Source organism: Echiichthys vipera, assembly GCF_963691815.1.
Source record: "Echiichthys vipera genome assembly, chromosome: 8".
Taxonomy (NCBI): Eukaryota; Metazoa; Chordata; class Actinopteri; order Perciformes; family Trachinidae; genus Echiichthys; species Echiichthys vipera.
The window spans coordinates 20805384-20824897 of record NC_139833.1 but is presented as its reverse complement, the minus strand read 5'-3'; the positions used below and the strand labels follow the sequence as shown (position 1 = coordinate 20824897).

General features: G+C 46.0%; 1 protein-coding gene across 4 annotated transcripts; it reads left to right on the top strand.

The window, feature by feature from the left end:
- The first annotated feature begins 1520 nt into the window (after positions 1-1520).
- LOC310950870 (AT-rich interactive domain-containing protein 1A-like) lies at positions 1521-19128 on the top strand. 4 transcript variants are annotated; one of them, XM_083918887.1, is made up of 21 exons: positions 1521-2682; positions 5119-5337; positions 5464-6195; positions 6295-6390; positions 6829-6882; positions 7278-7518; positions 9029-9118; positions 9210-9380; positions 9903-10233; positions 10373-10518; positions 10609-10694; positions 10837-11046; positions 11153-11357; positions 11533-11686; positions 11837-12000; positions 12809-13001; positions 13897-14022; positions 14467-14560; positions 14763-15606; positions 15739-15869; positions 15962-19128. In XM_083918887.1, exons 1-21 carry the CDS (start codon positions 1750-1752, stop codon positions 17840-17842), a joined length of 7101 nt encoding a protein of 2366 aa, XP_083775013.1. In that variant the 5' UTR covers positions 1521-1749; the 3' UTR covers positions 17843-19128. The 4 variants fall into 4 exon arrangements, with proteins under 4 accessions (XP_083775013.1, XP_083775012.1, XP_083775011.1 ...); XM_083918886.1 differs by having other exon boundaries at positions 11834-12000; XM_083918885.1 differs by having other exon boundaries at positions 11831-12000.
- Positions 19129-19514: the final 386 nt, after the last annotated feature.

Genomic DNA, 19514 nt, shown 5'->3' with positions numbered 1-19514 from the left:
ACCCTGTGCAGTATGGATTATATGTGGCTGCAGCTCCACTGTCCGTGCATCAGGGGGGTGTGTCCGTGTGTGTATGTGTCTCAGGCAGAATGTTAAATTGTGTTCCGATGTTTGTACATGTGATCGAGTATGCCTTCTCACTGCTACTTCCTGCCTTTTCCCTATGAGCCCCCTAGAGGTAGATGTGTGTGCGTCTACGTGCGTGTGTGTTTGTGTGTGAGAGAGAGAGAGTAGAGCGCGCGTGTGTGTGTGCGTGTTTGTGTGTGTGAGAGAGTAGAGCGCGCGTGTGTGTATGCGTGTGTGTCGAGTGAGAAACCGAAAGGTAACCTCGGCCTACTTACACCCCCAATCTGAATTTTAATCAATACCCGAGCGAACTATTAAACGCCTCATAAACATTGAAACGCATTTACATTTTGTTTATTTTTTCAACAAGAACTCCCACCGCCTAACACACACACGCGCACACACACACACACACACACACACACACTTCTCATTACTGCTCAATGCCGTGCACACACACACACACACACCCTGTGCGTTTTGTTGATGCCAAAAATGTCTGCTTCATTTGACAGAGGAGAGGAGGAAATTTTTCTAATTGTTGGGAGACTTTGAAACTGTTTATGCATCCTCTGTCTGTAGATAAGGTATGTTTTTTTCTGTACTGGCGTAGTTCAATGTTAGCAGAGAGAGAGAGGGAGAGGGAGAGGGAGAGAGGGAGAAAGCTGGAGCCTGTACCCATCCCCCCACACTCAGTAGAGGAGTGTTTCTGCCGGAGTGAGAGACAGACAGAGAGGAGAGGAGAGGGGGTGGCAGAGCAGAGCAGAGCAGGCAGGGGAGGGAATAAGAGGGAATGTGCATTGGTAGTCTCGTTTGCTGCAAGGCTTCCTCTCCTTCTACTCCTGTGTTGCCTTCGCTTGCCTAAATAACACTCAGAAAACACTGGTGGGAATGAACTCAACAGCAGTGCACAAAGCCAGATTTATCATCTCACTATATTTATAGATGTGCTTATTATCTCCCCCCTCCATAAAAGTAAAGAATATAACAGTATGTTGTGTGCAAGTCAGGCTAAATCAACTATTTTAATTAAATATGTATATATATTATGAGTGAGCCCAGTACAGCTCTTTACACGTGCAGCTGTGGGATTCACATCTGTGCAAACACACAAGTACTTGAACAGTTATGAATTAGTCCCCCCCCCTCCATTACTCATTATGCATATGAATATTATAACTATAACTAGTTCTTATATGTTAGCAACACGCCATTAAGTAAGGGTGAACATTTAGACTCCTCGTGTGGAGAAAATATTCCACCTACGAGTGGGGACAGGGGTTGAGGAGAGAAAAAAAAAACCCAGTCCCGTCCGCAGCGGAGCGGATCCAGTCCGTGTTGTGTAGCCTCCTGTGCGGCTCGGTAAAATGGCTGTATGTAGCGGAGCCTCGTGTTGGTTGGGTTTGCTCCCTGCCTCTACCCGGGCTCAGTAACACAACTCCCACAACAATTTCTCTCGCTTTTTTTTACGCATTGTATGGAACTTCCATCATATTTCTAACCCGTTTACGGAACCGGAACCGGAATGGCAGCCGGACTCGGTCCGGTGTAAGGGGTGGGAATGAATCGGCTCAAGGATAAATGGTTATAAACAATTATTTATATTCAATGCTAGCTTTTGATTGTGACTGACTCGCCGAGAGAGGGAGAGAGAGGTGGTGGTGGTGGTGGGGGGGTAATATCATGGCCGCTCAGGTCGCCAGCGCCGCCACTCTTAACACTAGCCCGCCTTCCGAACTCAAAAAGCCGGATCGAGACCCCAAGGAGGAGTCGGTACCGGGGGAGAAGCAGTCAGACAAAAAGCAGCCGGGCTTGGACGGCGGGTCGCCGGGCCGGGGGGATCTGCAGGACGGGGCCGACGGTGGAAATGCAGGGGGAGGAGGGGAACCTGAGATGAAGAACGGGAATGGGAACCCGCCCAGGGCTAACAATAATAACCAGAATGACTCTGTTGGACCGGAGGGAAACAACCACCCCGGTTTGGTGCATCACCACGGCGCCGCGTTCCCTCCACCTTCGTACGGATACAGTCAGCACTACGGTCGGGCCCCTTTTCATCAACATGGCGGACAACAAAGCCCTGGCATGGCAGCTGCTGCGGGTCCGGTCGTGCAGTCGAGCAACATGATGGACCCGTATCAACCCAATTCACACGAGCATGGCTTTTCAAACCACCAGTTTAACAATTACAACCCGTTCCCGAACAGGACTCCCTATCCCGGCCAAGCGTACGCCGTGAACTCCCCTCGCAGCAGCCAGGCGCCGACAGCTGGGGGGCAGCCAGCTAACGTGAAGCAGCAACCGCCGCCAGCAGCGGGAGGACCCACTGCGATGGCTGGATCTTACAGTAACCAGAGATATAACATTGGAAACCCTCAACCTACATCCACACCGACTCTCAACAAGCTGCTCACGTCCCCCAGCTCCACGCGGGGATACCCGAGCTACCCGTCTAATGACTACAGCAGCCAGGAGGGAGCTGGTGCCGTGAAGGGAGCAGCGGACATGGGCAGCAGCGCTCTGTATGGAGGGAGCAACCCGGGCTGGCAACAAAGAAGCCACCACCCGTCGCCTATGAGCCCGGGAAGTGCCGGGCAGCCGCTAGTTAGGAGCCAGGTAAAGCCACATTATTACGGGAGCACGGTGCTTTAGCCTCTTCCCTCCTGAGCTAGTTCACACCGCAGCAGGCCAGCCATTGTCTGCTACTAGCTCGCAAAGACTCTAAAATGGCTGCCTCTCGTGTGTTTTTTTCCTTTTACACTAGGCCGTTAAATTAATTGTTGTTTAAAATATATTGCGGAGAAGGTATGTCGTGATATAAGAGTGCCGCTTGAAGGGAATATAAGTAGTTGAAACGATGTAAAGGACTTCCAGGAGCCGAGAAGGCCCGACTTTGAAAAAGAGGTGAAAATACTCTGCGAAGACCAACGGCTTGTTTTTTTCTCCCATAGCTTCTCTACCCGCCTGTTACACTTTGAATTTACGATGAATTATGCTGTAAATGTGTTTATGCGGGTACATTAAGGGTCGTGTTTCCACGCACATTAGTTTGTGATAGTTCTTACACAGTCAGTGTTTTCCTCCGATAAGTTATAATTTTGTGGCCACGACGGGAGGAATGTGCTGCATGCAGAATCAGCCTCTCACGGTTAGTTAAATGGCTTGTGTAGGTTCAGTTTAAATCTCTTAAATGCCCTGTAAGGTGTCAGGGAAGGATTTAACTTATTGCGTTTCGATCATGAATTAAATGCGTTTCCCTGTGTAGAAAAGGCTGCTGGGCTTCTCGTGTGTGTTGCCTGTAAACAGTCAGCCCAGCCAGATGAGTGAGTGAGTGGCTGCAGCCTGCAGATTGCAGTTTGCACTGGGATTTGAATTGTGGAGGTAAAATCCTGCTGTCAAAGCCAGGAGATAGTTGGTCTTTGGTTGACATGCTAGCTGAAATCTGATTGGCTCCGCATTCAGCAGCTCATGGCCACTTCTAATTACATGTGATGCAAGGCAACAGAACTGATAAGATCTCAGCAATAATTCATCACAGGGTCACCAGAGGTGTTTCACTGCTCTGCTTCTGACTTTCAACAGAACCTGGTGATGGAGCAGCCAGGGCACGGATGAAGTGGTTTTATATTTTTCATTTTATCTCTGCAGCTGTGTCTCAAAATTAGAAAATAACCCCAATTATTACAGGTTTGTTCTAACATGTATGCAGCATTGTTTTAATATCATCATCAGAACCGGTCCTATCACATACGTTGTAGCTTGATGGCTAAATGTGAACTGCACTCTGCGTCAATGTATGATAGATGAGGATAATAATACATTTCATTTGTATAGTACTGTAAAATCACTTAAAGTACAATTACGTACAAAAAAAACCAAGAACATGTCTGTTTGTATCAAATCCATCTATAAACCGCATAACGTCACTAGTTTGGTCATCAGATGTTTAACATAAAGGCTTAAAACAATACCTGTTGTGATATTGTTATCAGGTCATCACTGTTTTCTTGACAGTGGTTTACATAAAACCTGATTTGTTATCTTTGATGTTCCCTTGATATAAACTAAGGACAGATCGTCTTGTTACACAGCAGAACAATACTGACTGTGCTTGGCATGCCACGCAAGTTTGACCCCCCCCCCCCCCCCCCCCCAAAAGGCAGTCCACCATCTCTCACTGGCCAAGGGAGTTTCCTCTCTGTCTTATGCAGATTAGCCATGTGCTGCTCTTATTTATTTCATTTCATTATCTTGGATCTGCTAAATGTCACATAAAGCATTTTGCAGACTGTGTAAAGGGCTGTTGTTCAGCTCTTCTCAGCAAAGTGCACATGTGAGAATTCGCTTGACGTAATGTAAGGGGGGGGATTGTTTCACTTTTCAAGTAGATATTTATTGAAATGGTTTTAATATTCCCAAATAATTTAGGCAGAGGTGAGGGAATAACTGGATCCTCACTGTAAGGGAATAGTACTATGTTGACTAGGTCGACAATATTGACGATGTAGTAGCACATGTTTTTTTTTTACCTGGGAAAGAAATACTAGCTGTTGGGTTATAGACCAAGTATGCTCTCAGGCATCACTCTCTCCTGCTGTTGTGAAAGTACTTCATTCATTTCTGGTGTCATTCATCCAGAGCCAAACTGCCTTCTCTAGGGGGAAAAAAAGCTACTTGGACCAGGCTCAAAACAGAAGCACAGCTGGGATATGTTTAAGATTGGGCAGACTGCCCTCCATTCGAAAGTAGATATATATAGCTCTGTTGACTTCCGAAACTATGGCAAAGTGAGGTGAATAAAATCAAGGTAAAGGCCGTGGGAAATAAGGTGAATAAAGGACAATTTCTGCATTCATTGAAGTTTGCTTTTACATTTTTACTACTATAAGTTATACACTGCATTCAAGTTTTTTATAGACGCCATTTTTACCCAAATAAGTTATATTATAAGGAGGAGGGCTGTATGCATGTTGTAGCACTTGCTTTTTAGATTTCTCCTTTGCCGTTTGGGTGTTTACTCAATGTATTTTCTTGTGTTCTTACCATGTCCAGCCACCCGGTCCTATAGATCCAATGGGAAAAATGAGAGGTCAACCATATGGAGCAGGCAGTCCATACAGTCAGCAGTCGCAGCAGGGGCCTCCCACAGGTCCACAACAGGGGCCCGGTTACCCTGGCCAGGGTTATGGCCCTCCAGGTCCTCAGCGATTTCCGGTGGCAATGCAAGGACGCACCCCTGGAGGCATGGGTAGCATGCCGTATGGTCCACAGGTATTTCACATGGTTTATCTTATTCAGAAATATTATTTTTTTTCAAGTTTAAAAAAACATCACTGCATACCACATAATGATAGAAAGTTGAGTTTGAAGTCGTATGCGTTTGTGTGTTCTGTGTAGATGGGATCTTACGGACAGCAGGGACCAGGAGGCTATGGCTCTCAGAGCCAGGCACCATATTATGGCCAGCCCGGCCAGGCTCCTCACCCAAGCCAGGCTCCTCACCCAAGCCAGGCTCCTCACCCAAGCCAGGCTCCTCACCCAAGCCAGGCTCCTCACCCAAGCCAGGCTCCTCACCCAAGCCAGGCTCCTCACCCAAGCCAACAGCAAACCGCTTACTCCCAGCCCCCACCAGGGCAACCGGGTGGCCAGACATCGTACCCAGGGCAAACCCATCCCCCGCCATCTTCTGCTCCACACACCCAGGGAGGTCAACCTTATCAGCAGCCCCACATGCCCCCACAGTCCCAGGGGCCACTGCCAGGTCCATCCCAAGGGCCTTCACAGTCTCAGCCCCCTTATGCCCAAGCCTCAGCCCCACAATCTGGCCAGTCTCTCTACGCCCAGCAGCAGGGTCCTCCTGGTCAGGCCCCACAGCAGCCAAGTTCCCAGGAACCCCCTGGATCACAGGGCCAGTCCAACTACCCAGGATCCACACAGGGGCCTCAGCAGCCCCCCTCGCAGCAACAACAGGCACAGTCTCAGCCTCCACAGCAGTCACCAGGACACAGCCAACACCCACAGGGCCCGCCTGCAGCGTACCCGCAGAACCCTCAGCAGCAGCAGCAGCAGCAGCAGCAGCAGCAAGCACAACAGTCACCTTATCAGCGTTTTCCTCCTCCACCACAGCAGGTACTTCCCTCAGTCTGGGATCATATTCATCACTCTGGATTCTCTTTCTCTGTGTGCATGCTTTCCAGTATGTTAAGCATGTGTTCTGATGTGTTTTAGGAGGTATCCCAGGACTCATTTCAGTCCAACGCCCCTCCATCCACTCAGCTTAAATCTGGCCCAGACGACAGTCAAGGCCGCCCCTCCAGCCTTCCGGTCAGTTGCTTGTTATGTCACTGCTAGAACATAAAAATCCTTTTCACACTGTTTTTGCTTTTCACCCTTGTGTAAGAGGGCTACTTTCTAAATGTGTCTTGTATTTTTTTCTCCCACCGGACATATTAATTTGACTGCTTATCAAATATTTTACAATATTTCTTCATAGGCTCTTTACATTAAAATGTCCCCCTTAAATGTTAGCTATTGATGGTTTAAAAGGGTGTTTTTGTTGTGGCTGCTGCCTTTTCTGTGAAAAAATTCACAAAAGGGCGCACATCCAATTGATATATGCTCGGTGAGGGACAGAAGAACATGTATAAGACAGAAATACAGTCCCTGCACGAGATAATGCTACCATGAAACGTGTATTTCTTACCACCAAGGTAAAGTGAAGTTTCAAGCTCTGTTTTGCTTTCTGTCCCTTGCTGATTTTAGACCTTGTGTGCTGCTGCGCGTTCGTGGTTGTTGACAGGCAGCGGTGTGGAAAAGGTGCTGTGTAAATGTGTAAATCTATGATGAATACAAGAGAACTTGTTTGTGTATTGAACTCACATGGCAAGGCTGCAGCTACATGCTGACTCAGCGCACACATCCTAAAAACCTTGGTTACCATGACAACCCCCAGCACTAATGCTCTCGTATTATTTCTTTGAAAAAGATAAATAAGGACAAAGGCCTCTGGGTCTATGTGTGTGCGTGTAGTATTTGTGTGTGTGCCACTGGTATCTACACATCTGAGAAGGAATAGCAACATGCTAAAATTACAGTACTATAAAAAGTTATGCATAATCCGTAAAAAAAAGAAAGAAAATACAGTCTGTAAAATTGTAATGGTTCCTTTTCTTTAATATACCATGTTGACTTCTGCTCTTACATGTTTCCAGGACCTGTCAGGATCCATCGATGACCTGCCTACAGGTACAGAGGGCGCCCTGAGTCCCGGTGTGAGCACACCAGGTGTGTCGAGCAGCCAGGGTGAGCAGAGTAACCAGGCTCAGTCGCCCTTCTCTCCTCATACGTCTCCCCACCTGCCAGGCATCCGAGGGCCCTCACCTTCGCCAGCTGGTTCCCCCGCCGGCGCCAGCACACCCCGCACGGGACCGCTGTCACCCGCCAACATGCCAGGTAGGCTGATCCCTCACACACTGAAATGAGACATATGGTCAGCAGCTGAATTCTGACATTTGTGATCCAGACACCAGATGACTTCTGACAACTTTTTTGTTTTTGCATTACAAGAAGAAGAAAAATGCACTTCATAAGAACCTAAATTCTGTTCTATATTATTCACCTTCTTGAATGTTGTCTTAACATTTAATAGAGAACACTAACAAGAACTATAAGATTGATAAATTCCGGATTTTGAAATTCCCCCCGAAGTATCTTTAAAGTTAGAAAAACATAGTTCAACACAATGTCACAATGCCATTCTGTCTTTGGTTTTTGAAACTTCATTGAAGCTTTAATGCTCTCTATATAAAACTCTGCTTTTATGGCCTTAAACCACACCAATTGGTAACATTAAAGACGCCCTTTTTTGGTTTCCTCTGTCACTTCGCGGTCTCGAAACAGTCTTGCAACACTTATTTAAGTTATGTTGGTTGGACAGTGTGTGTTCGAAACGTGAAGGGTTAAAAATGTTAAATAAGGTCTGGAGAAAGAAGGGAGGTTGAAACTTGGACGTGTTTGACAAAAGTCGGATTTAGAAAAAAAAGAACTGAGCTAAATATTAAGCTATCTGTGTTACTTGCCCTGGTTTTCTTGTTGGCCTAACTGAATTTCTCAAACACTATCTTTCAAAGGGTTAAAGTTGGGTGGAAAAGTTTGTTTTTGTGCACCCACAAAATTGTTAGCCACTTTTTAAAACCATTTTTTCACCCAAATACATCGTTTGATTAGAGAATTACTGCTTAACATCCTACTCAAATTTGGTACCTGGCAAGGAGCTGGTGGGATACACATTCTGGTTCAGTTTAGTTAATTGCTTAAGAATGGAAATCAGCCTTTGTCCTTAATCAGAATTAGGTCCTGACTGTTCTGGGATTTTTGAGGCCGATACCAATTTAAGAGGGCAAAAAAATCAGTTTACTGAAAGGGCGAACCGATGTAGTGAAGTTTTGAGCTGAAATAATAATGGACCTTTTTTATGTTGATTTTGCACCGATCTGACTCAAAACTGCAAACGTGCTCAGAAGGCAGCTGTCTGAAACACATAACTTTATTAAAGAATATTTAAAATCATTATACAGAAATTTATTACATTGTCAAAACTGAGAAAACGAAGAATGTATATAAATAAATGGCTAGATAAACACCATTTTCAGTAATCAATTGCTGCCCCTGTGAATAAAGAATAAATACAAATAAAGATAAAATAGCTAGATTTCTAAATCACCCAAAGCATCATTTTCTGCATGTTTTGTAAAAAAGGTTTTCATATTGGAAAACATATGCTGACGCAGACATGACTGGCATAGACCAATATCGGCCGGTATTATCGGCCAATGGATATAAGGTCTGGCCCTAATCGGTATAACCATGGTGGCTACATTATAACCTTAGTGGTTTGAAACTCAGTTCTTATATTGTACCTTTTTTAACCTAAAACTAACTTAACTTAAATATTATTGTTTAGGGACCCAGATGCCTCCGAGACCATCCAGCGTTCAGTCAGATGGGAGTCTCCATCCTGCAATGAGCCAGTCTCCTATGGCCCAGGACAGAGGTATGCTGCAGTTCAAACGTGTTCACAAAGACTGACATGTCAAGAGTGTTTGCCGTAGCCTCACTGTCTCCCTTTTCTTACCCTCTTTCAGGGTTTATGCAGAGAAACCCCCAGATGCCCCCTTATGGCTCCCCCCAGTCAGCCTCTGCGCTGTCGCCGCGCCAGTCCTCGGGGGGACAGATGCATCCTGGGATGGGCCCATATCAGCAGAACAACTCCATGGGTGGCTATGGACAACAGGGAGCTCAGTATGGCCCCCAAGGTGTGTATTTAAAAATGGTCTGTCATGATTTTACTTGAATAGAGTTTTATTTCATTTTGAAACTCACTTCTGATGTTGTGAAAAGAAAAAATGTAAAATTCTTTCTAAAGGGTACATTTTTTGTCACCTGATACTGTCTATTTGTGAAGTTTTCCCGTACATTTCCCATTAAACAAACCTATGGAGTATATCTCCCCTGCCTCATAGGAATACCATGCAATTGTTGGTCCCTCCCTCTGACTCTGTTGCAGCTATTTATAGCTGTGTAGCAGAGAGTCAGCTGACGTAGCAGAGCTCCTGTCAGTAGAGCTGTAACGAAGGCTTGTTGCTCAGGGTGCATAGCTCCCTCTGCTAGCACACTAAAGGGAAAAAGTCTGCCTCACACAGCTCTTCAAGAAACGACTCCCAATTTTAGTGTTGAACACAAATTATGTCCTGGTGTTGCAATGATTTTTCCAGAACAGTATACAGTTAAAGCCAAGCGTTTACTTTACTTGATTATTTTTTTTATATCATCCTTAGGTTATCCCCGACAACCTGGCTATGGCAACATGCCCAATGCAAACTACACCGGGCCGGGCATGGGCCCAATGAACTCCATGGCAGGACAGGGTGGAGGACCTCCATATGCTGGCATGCCTCCAGGAAGGATGCCTCCTAATCAAATGGGGGCACGTCCCTATGGCCCCAATATGGGTCCAAATATGGGACCCAACATGGCTCCAAACATGCCTCCTAACATGGGCAACATGCCACCGCAGGTAGGCTCAGGAATGTGTCCTCCTCCCGGCCTGAACAGAAAGCCCCAGGACCCCGTAGCCATGCAGCACCCTGCCACTAACTCCATGCACAGGTTGGTTTCTGATGGCTCTACTTTCATTTACTTCACACAAATTTTCAACTTCTCATATATGCTTAAATATGAGCTACCTGTATCATACTTTGTCACTTTTATGAATACTAGAGGCTCATTTATTTTCCCCTCCATCCAGGATGCCAGGTTACCCCAACATGTCTCCGGGCATGATTAGCTCCGGCCCACCCTACGGCCCTCCCATGAACAACATGCCAGGAATGATGAACAGTCAAGGTGGATCACCATATCCTATGGGGCCAAACATGGCCAATAATTCAAGTGGTAAGTTCTAAAGAGATAAATGCACCTAGCTTTATTCTCTTTTTTTATGGTAATTTCACAGCTAATTCCAAACCCTATCGTTGTGTGTAGGTATGGCCCCCAGTACAGAGGTGAACAATAAGATGAATAACAAAGTAGATGGGAGTGGAACGCCCAAGCCAGAGCCCAAAGCTAAGGTAACCTGTCACCTGCATGTTGGAACAACAGTATTTTTGAAAATCTTTGAAAGTATGACCACCTCATATGTCTTCTGTTGGTGCATCTGTAGTAGTTGTACTCTGTTTAAAAGAAAATGTGTATTTCTCTTGCATAATACAGAAATCCAACTCTTCCACCACAACCAATGAAAAGATAACCCGTCTGTATGAGTTGGGACCAGAGCCTGAGAGGAAGATGTGGGTGGACCGTTATCTGGCCTTCATTGAAGAGAAAGCCATGGGCATGACCAACCTGCCTGCTGTAGGACGCAAACCTCTCGACCTCTTCCGGCTGTATATGTCAGTCAAAGAGATAGGAAGCATGGCACAGGTTAATATGGCATTTGTAAACGGCAAAACATTCCAGAGTGTATTTATGATTCTCCCCTATTGTAATCTCTATTCTAAATATTTCTTCGTTTGCGTCTGTCTCCTAGGTTAGTAAGAATAAGAAGTGGCGTGATCTGGCCACTTCGCTGAATGTGGGTACCTCCAGCAGTGCTGCCAGTTCTTTGAAGAAACAGTACATCCAGTGTCTGTATGCCTTTGAGTGCAAAATTGAGCGTGGTGAGGACCCTCCTCCTGAGATCTTTACAGACAACAAAAAGAACCAAGCTGCTAAGGTCCAGCCACCCTCTCCAGGTAAGAGCCAACCTCATGCCGTCATTTCAGCTAAACACATGTTTCAGTGCAGATCCAATGCAGCATCACACACCATGCAATTTAAAAGCAACAAATATATATGTAACTTGCTATGTATGAATGTCCCTAAATTCATGACATGTCTGTCTGCTCCTCTCTTTATTTCGAACTGAAGCGTCCCTCTGCTCCACAGCTGGGTCAGGCTCTCTGCAGGGTCCGCAGACACCTCAGTCCACCAGCAGCTCCATGGCTGAGGGAGGGGACCTGAAACCCCCCACCCCAGCCTCCACTCCTCATTCTCAGATGCCTCCCATGCCACCGGGGTCCAGGTGACTCTAGTTAAACACCTCTGATTTGATTCTAGCTAGTAAAAGACATTTTGGTTAGAGAAATTAATTTCTCTCTGCCTTTTTCTTCTGTCATTCCCACTTATCCCCTAATCCCCCCGCCCTCTCACCCCTGCTTCTCTTTAGGAGCAGCGTTAACCTGCAGGACCCCTTCTCTGAAGGAAGTGACCCCGCTTTTCCCAGGAAGAACATGACGCCCAACTCAGCCTATCAGTCTGGTATGAACACACCAGACATGCAAGGGCGCATGGGAACCTACGAACCCAACAAGGACCCCTTTGTTAACATGCGAAAAGGTAGGCACTCTGAATGGATCATGTTGTCCTATAAACTTAAAGTTGTACTCCATAAGAATAGAGATATGTTGTTTGGAACGGCATCTTTGGCAGTATCATGTAATTGCAGTCGAGCCTGTTCTTTCAGAGCCCTCCATCTTGTCATGTTCACGGTCATGTGTGTTGACTAATTATTTTTAGTGGGGTTTTTTTTGCTCTTTTGTAAACTTTATTGAAACACATTCACCTCTCTACGCCCGGTCTACCCCCTATATGTTACCCTCTTAAATCCACACACACACACACACACACACACACACACACACACACACACACACACACACACACACACACACACACACACACACACACACACACACACACACACACACACACACACACACACACACACACACACACACACACACACACACACACACACACACACATGTTCCTATCACACTGCACTTACTACAAGCCTGACTCAGATGTTGAGGTTCCTGATTTCTGATTACAAGTGAACGCATTATAACTGTTTGTGATGATCCGGACCGACATACCAACCGCTGTCAGCAGTGTCGCCAACATGGCGGCGTATTTACATCTAAGGAGGGATGCCGTCAATGACGCTCAAAAAGGCAAGGAGAAGTGATTTCATTAGTGGGTCATAGGATCAATCACCCTAGTTTAATCTCACTCTTTGAGAGAAAGTAACTTAAAAGACAATTACATAGATGAAAATCTTATAGAGTACAACTTTAAGTACTTCCTCGCTTACCCGTACAGTTAATCAGTTTTTAATGGGCTTTAATTCTAAATGCATTTCCAGTCGGGGAGCACTTCCTACCTGCTAACCAGGGCCCTAACAGTGGGGTAAGTGACCAACAGCAGCAGCAACCGCAACAACAACAGCAGCAGCAACAGCAGCAGCCTCCATTCAACAGAGGACCGCCCGGGGCCATGGGCACAATGCCAATGGGGCCCCGACAGCAGTATCCCTATGGACCAGGCTACGACAGAAGGTAAGAATCACCATATGGAAGATGGCAATTTTCAAGGTCATTAAACACCGCTCATTATGACCAGTAGCTATTTTTCTGATCAGTCACAGCTCAAAGTTCCTATATAATAGGTCAGGAAAAGTATCTTTGAGGCTGTCTATACATTTGATTGAATGTCCAGAAATGCATGGAAGTTAGCAATGGAATCAGCCGACTTCTTACAGAGTTATCGGGTGTTTTGAGGTGATGATGATGCGCAGCTGCCAGGGATTGACATAGTTTTGTTATAGAAACCAGAAGCAAATACAATCTTCAAATTCAGTCAAACATCTGAAAAACAGTTGTGGCTTTTGAAAAAAGGTGTATCATGTTGCTTTGATGTCTCTGTTCATCCTTTGAGTCAACTTTACTCTATTTTTTATGAAATAGTAACCATTCATCTTATTTTTGTGTTAAATTGAATTATTCATTTTAAATAGTAAAGTTGCTCTGACAAAACTGAGATGTCTTCTTTGTGATAGAAGAAGGGTTGTGCACTGGATTTGTGCTCCTCTGAAAAATAAATCAACAGAAATAATATTTTGCAAAAAGACTGGCCTATTTTTACCTGTTTGACTGATAGTAGTTACTGGCTTATGAGCCAGATAGAAACATTGAGGGCTAATATTCAATTCAATGTTATTTATCGTGCCAATTCATAACAAAAGTTATCTCAGGACACTTTACAGACTAGGTATAGACCGCACTCTAGCACAATAGCTATCAGATTGCAACCAAAGTATTCATGTTGATGTTTTGACCGTGATCTTTGTTTATCCTTTAGTTGTTTTTTTCTTTGAGCTCTAGCATAATTTGTATGTCAAAATATAAAAAAAACAAAAAAAACCAACCACGTCTATTGTTCTGGTTTTCCCAGATCAGAGCCAGGATTGGGCCCAGAGGGCAACATGGTATCTGGCGCTCCTCAGCCAAACCCAATGATACCTGCCAACGCAGACACAGGGATGTATTCGCCAAATCGCTTCCCATCTCAGCAACCACGGTCAGTTCATATAGCGCTTTTTTGCAAAGCTTTTTAGTTTTAAAGCTACTCTCAATGGAAACATCCTTCACATAAAGCAAACATATTGCTTTCAGTTCCTCAGTGTCGTCACAAGCCAGCCCACTTATTCCTGTTGTACAATGTAGTTAGACACAATGTGAATTATTTCAATATTTTTTTATCCTGACAAATCAACATGAATTAACATTAGAATTTTGTTACCACCTTTCATGGGTAACATTTCAAATCACTTGTCTCGGGGGGGGTGGGGGGGTGGTTAGTTAGTTACCCATGGTTTCTTTTGGTCACACAGTCATCACTATTAGCTATAATGTTGACTGTTCAAATGACTGCACCTGTGTCAAAGCGGGCCAAGACATAATCCAGTGATTTAGAGATTCATAGTATTTTCATGATAAAACTAATGAGGCTTAATGTTTGCAGGCATGATTCCTATGGTAATCAGTATCCTGGGCAGGGAACGCCCCCTACAGGCTCCTACCCAAATCAGCAGCCTGGAATGTACCCACAACAACAGGTCAATGATCCATCTGCACTACACCATCTCTCGCTAAGCTCACTACACTGTATTTGCTTAGTACATCTTTTTCTCTTTGACTGAGCTGCTATCATATTAGATTTTGTTTTGTTTTGAGCAGGAAACTGTTGCCATGTATTCATTTGTACATTTCTACTGAAATGGTGAGATAATTGTCCCTCTGTATCTTTTTGATGTGTAGAGTTACAAACGTCCTGTGGAAGGGGGCTATCCTCCATCAAAACGTCATGAGACGGAGTACAGTGGGCCCTTCCATGGTGGACAACAACCACCACAGCAACAGCAGCAGCAAGTAGGTGCCTCTGCACCCTCTTCAGGACAGCAAGAGTCGTACAATCAGTACAGTGGCAGTGGACCCTACCCTGGCTCTGATCGCCGTCCACCTGGCCCAGGCAATCAGTTTCCCTTTCCCTTTGGTCGTGAACGTATGCCGGGAGCGACAGGGCCCAATGCTCAGCCCAACATGCCCCCTCAGATGATGCAGTCAGGTCCTGAGGGTCCTCAGGGAGGTATGTGGCAGGGACCTCGAGAAATTACCTATCAGAACTACCCCAGCCGGCAGGGTGGCCCTGGGGGCCTACCCCAGGGGCCTGGTTACCCTGGCATGAACCGCTCAGAGGAGATGATGTCATCAGAACAGCGCATGAATCATGATGGCCAATGGGGGGGTCAGATGGGCCCGAGGCAGCCTCCTTACGGTCCAGCGGGACCCGGTCAACCTATGCCTCGTTCAGTACAGTCCAACTACCAGCCCCTTCAGGGTGTGCAGAACCACATTCCACAGGTGTCCAGCCCAGCCTCCATGCCCCGCCCCATGGATAGCAGGACATCACCTAGTAAATCTCCCTATATGCACGGAGTAATGAAGATGCAGAAGGCTGGCCCCCCAGTGCCTGCATCTCACATAGTGCCCCCTCCAGTGCAGTCGCCTCTAATAAGGCGAGACATGCCTTTTCCCCCAGGCTCTATAGAAGCGTCCCATCCTGTCCTGAAACCACGCCGGAGACTCACCGTGAAAGATATTGGTATGACCACAGATCATAAATATTGTACTCCTTAATTATTGACATTTAAGCCTAATGCTGCTTAATCCAGCTATAATGTTCATAGTTGTTGCTAAGAGGGTACTGATTGTGTTTTTTATCTTAACTTTTTAGGAACCCCTGAGGCCTGGAGGGTCATGATGTCATTAAAGTCTGGTTTATTGGCTGAGAGTACGTGGGCTTTAGATACCATCAACATTCTCCTGTATGATGACAACAGTATTACCACCTTTGATCTCAACACGGTGAGACTAAACATTGAGCCTTTAATGATGGTTTATAACCGTACAATATGCGTAGTGATATCTAATATTTTGTTTTTCTTTTCTTTCTTCAGTTGCCTGGCCTACTGGAGTTGGTGGTTGAGTATTTCAGACGCTGCCTCATTGAAATCTTTGGCATTCTGCGGGAGTATGAGGTGGGAGACCCTGGCCAGAGGACACTGCTTGATCCTGATGCCTTGAAACGAGACTGGGACAGCACAGAGGATGAGGAACCACAGCCTGAGGACATGGAACAAGAGGAAGGAGATGATGAAGAAGAGGAGGAACGAGAAACAGAGGGGCCAGCTCGTGTGAAAGAGGAGGATGAGCAAAAGCAGTGCTCTGAGTCTCCGGGTCGAGATGAGAAGACAGAAGATGAGGAGAGGAAGAGCAAGGATTCCTCATCTGAACAGATGGGCTCATCGCAATCCTCAGCTGCACACGAGAGACCCAAACAGGCCAGCAAGTTTGACAAGTTTCCACTAAAGGTGGTACGAAAGAAAGACCCGTTTGCAGCTGGCCAGTCCAATAATCACGGCAAACTGCAAGAGTTTGACAGTGGGTTACTTCACTGGAGTGCTGGAGGGGGAGACTCAACAGACCACATCCAGACTCACTTTGAACCACGGAAAGACTTCTTGAAACCTCGAGAACGAATATCTGTGCCCTCAAATTTGCTGAAGCGACGAGTCCCAGAAGAAGTGCTACTGGAAAATTGTTTGCCAACTGAAGAAGAGAAAAGCAAGAACCAGGATGAAGAAGAAAGGCCAAAAGAGACATCTTCCTCAGACAAAGCAGAAGTCTCAGAGAAGGCCAGCCCCTCACTCAGCAGCGAGGAGATGAGGAAAACAGATTCTGAGACAAAGACAGTTCCGAAAGTTTCTAAAATCCAGGAGAATAACAGACCCATTTCCCCCCCTGACAGTGTTTTAACCCAGCAGGCACAACAGACAGGCACCATCCTAGAGGACGAGCCTCACAGTAAAGACGAGGGGCCACTCATTGCACTGGCTACCTGGCAAGATTCTTTAGCTCGCCGCTGCGTTTGTGTGTCCAATATCATCCGCAGCCTCTCCTTTGTCCCTGGAAATGACCACGAGATGTCCAAACATCCAGGGCTGCTACTACTTCTGGGACGCCTGATTCTGCTCCACCACAGGCACCCTGAGCGCAAACAAGCTCCGCTCACCTACGAGAAAGATGAGGATTCGGACGAGGGAATGGGCCAAAGGGATGAATGGTGGTGGGACTGCTTGGAACTCCTGAGGGAGAACACACTGGTCACTTTGGCGAACATCTCAGGCCAACTGGACCTCTCTATCTACCCTGAGAGCATCTGCTTGCCTCTGTTGGATGGTCTTCTCCACTGGGCCGTCTGCCCTTCAGCAGAGGCCCAGGACCCCTTCCCCACCCTAGGCCCCCACAGTGCTTTGTCACCTCAGAGACTGGTCCTGGAGACGCTAAGCAAACTAAGCATCCAAGACAACAATGTGGACCTCATCTTGGCCACTCCGCCATTCAGTCGGCTGGAGAAGCTATACGGGAACCTGGTGCGGCTAATCGGAGACAGGAAGGTCGCGGTCTGCAGGGAGATGGCCGTGGTCCTACTGGCCAATCTGGCCCAGGGTGATACAGTGGCCGCTCGAGCAGTCGCTGTTCAGAAAGGCAGTGTGGGCAACTTGCTGGGCTTCCTGGAGGATAGTCTGGCAGCCACACAGCTTCAGCAGAGCCAGAGCTCTCTACTACACCTACAGGGGATGCACTTCGAGCCCACAAGCCCGGACATGATGCGGCGAGCTGCCCGGGCTCTGCACGCCTTAGCCAAGGTGGAGGAGAACCACTCAGAGTTCACACTACAAGAGTCCCGACTCCTCGACCTTTCAGTGTCTCCCCTAATGAACTCGCTGGTTTCTCATGTTATCTGTGATGTACTCTTTTTGATTGGCCAGTCATGACAGCTGTAGGGAGCCTTGGCTCCACTTTTTGGGGGGATGGGGGGGGTTTATCCCCAATCCCCCCTTCCCTGGAAACCTGGCTTGTGTGTGTGTAACAGGGCAAGGAAAGTTCAAGTGACTGTCTTTAATTTATGAAAATCCTTAAGACTCCATTCTCTGAGCCCTCCCCAGGCCGTCCTTGCTCGAGGAGTGTAATCACAGAGCTGTGGTGGATTACAAACCAGAGATGCCCACAAAGTGACACTACTTGCAACATGAATGCCGACTGGATGACACAGAGCAGAGCACGACGGTTGGGAGACTGTTCTGCACTTGGGGGGGGGGAAAGTACTTTTTAATAAAGATAAATAAATGAATAAATAAATAAATAGCTGAAAAACAAAAACTGTAACCAAAGTTGCTGTCTCGTTTACAGTGAGTTTGGGAGACACAGTGTGCCCTAGCTCTCCCCTTGAGGGCACAATGAGTCTGTAACCGGTTGACGTTCAGAGGTGAAGCAGACTGACAAGTGGCCTACTGGTTATAGTTGCTGTAGATGGATTTTCACCAGTCAGCCCAACGGTAGACTAAGTGCTGTCAATAGACACCTTCACCGGGGAGGCCTGTGCAGTGTGCAGTAGATTGTAGGACATTTTCTGTACCGTACTGCTCTTGAGTGTAAGCATTCTGTAACACACAGTTCTCACAGAAGCAGAAGATGCAGCTCTTCTAGAGTTTTGAGGTCATTTTTAGTTTGGTGTTCAACAGAAAATGGCTTTCTTCCCCAAAGTATCAAGAACCTACAACACCCTTACCTCCTCTTATCCCTTGATTGTATGAATACCCTTATGAAAAGAAATCACCTCTTAGGACTGGTTTTCAACTTCAAATACAGCTTTGCTGTGGTGTATATATAATGTTGTACATTACACTTCCTTTCTCTGTGTCTGTCTCTGTCTGTGTCACTATTCTCACACTTGTTATTGGTGAGGGATTGAGGCTGACATGCGAGTTTGGTCTGTGACCTCCAGTCCCCACTGATTAGACCCACACTTCTGGTCTCTCCACAGCTCCATAGTACGGCAGACACGGCTCAAACCTGTTATCTCCTGGTACAACAAAAATAAACTAGATGAAGTACACATTTGACAATTTTTCTTCAGTCCTGGATTCTGCATATTTGTATTTCAGACTATGTAGCTAAGACATGTAAATTCCTCCCTTTCCCTTTTTTGGCTCAATGAATATCATTTATTCAGTATGAAATCTTTATACTATATGTTCCACGTGGTAAGAATAAATGTACATTAAATCTTCGTAAGCTGTTTGATGGTTTTGTTTTTCTGGAATGGTGACCTCTTCTGGACAAACAGTCATAACTAATGTGTGAATTCACATGACGTAAAGCTGAGCCTTTTCTCTGCATGAACTTCAGGTTTCATTTATTTGTCATTGTACAACAGGGTTGCACAGCAAAAATGAGCTGTAGACCCTTTATTCTATACAAGAAAAACAGTAACGGTCCTTTCATATTCATCCAAACAGCAATATGTTCCTGTATAACTAACCATTTCAACTCATTCAACCTTTATTCAATCTCAAGGAATCATTCAGGGCATGCCCTCAGTTTGAATGATAGAGAACAGTTAAGACAATATATGCACACAGATAATAGTTTAGGAGAAAACAATCT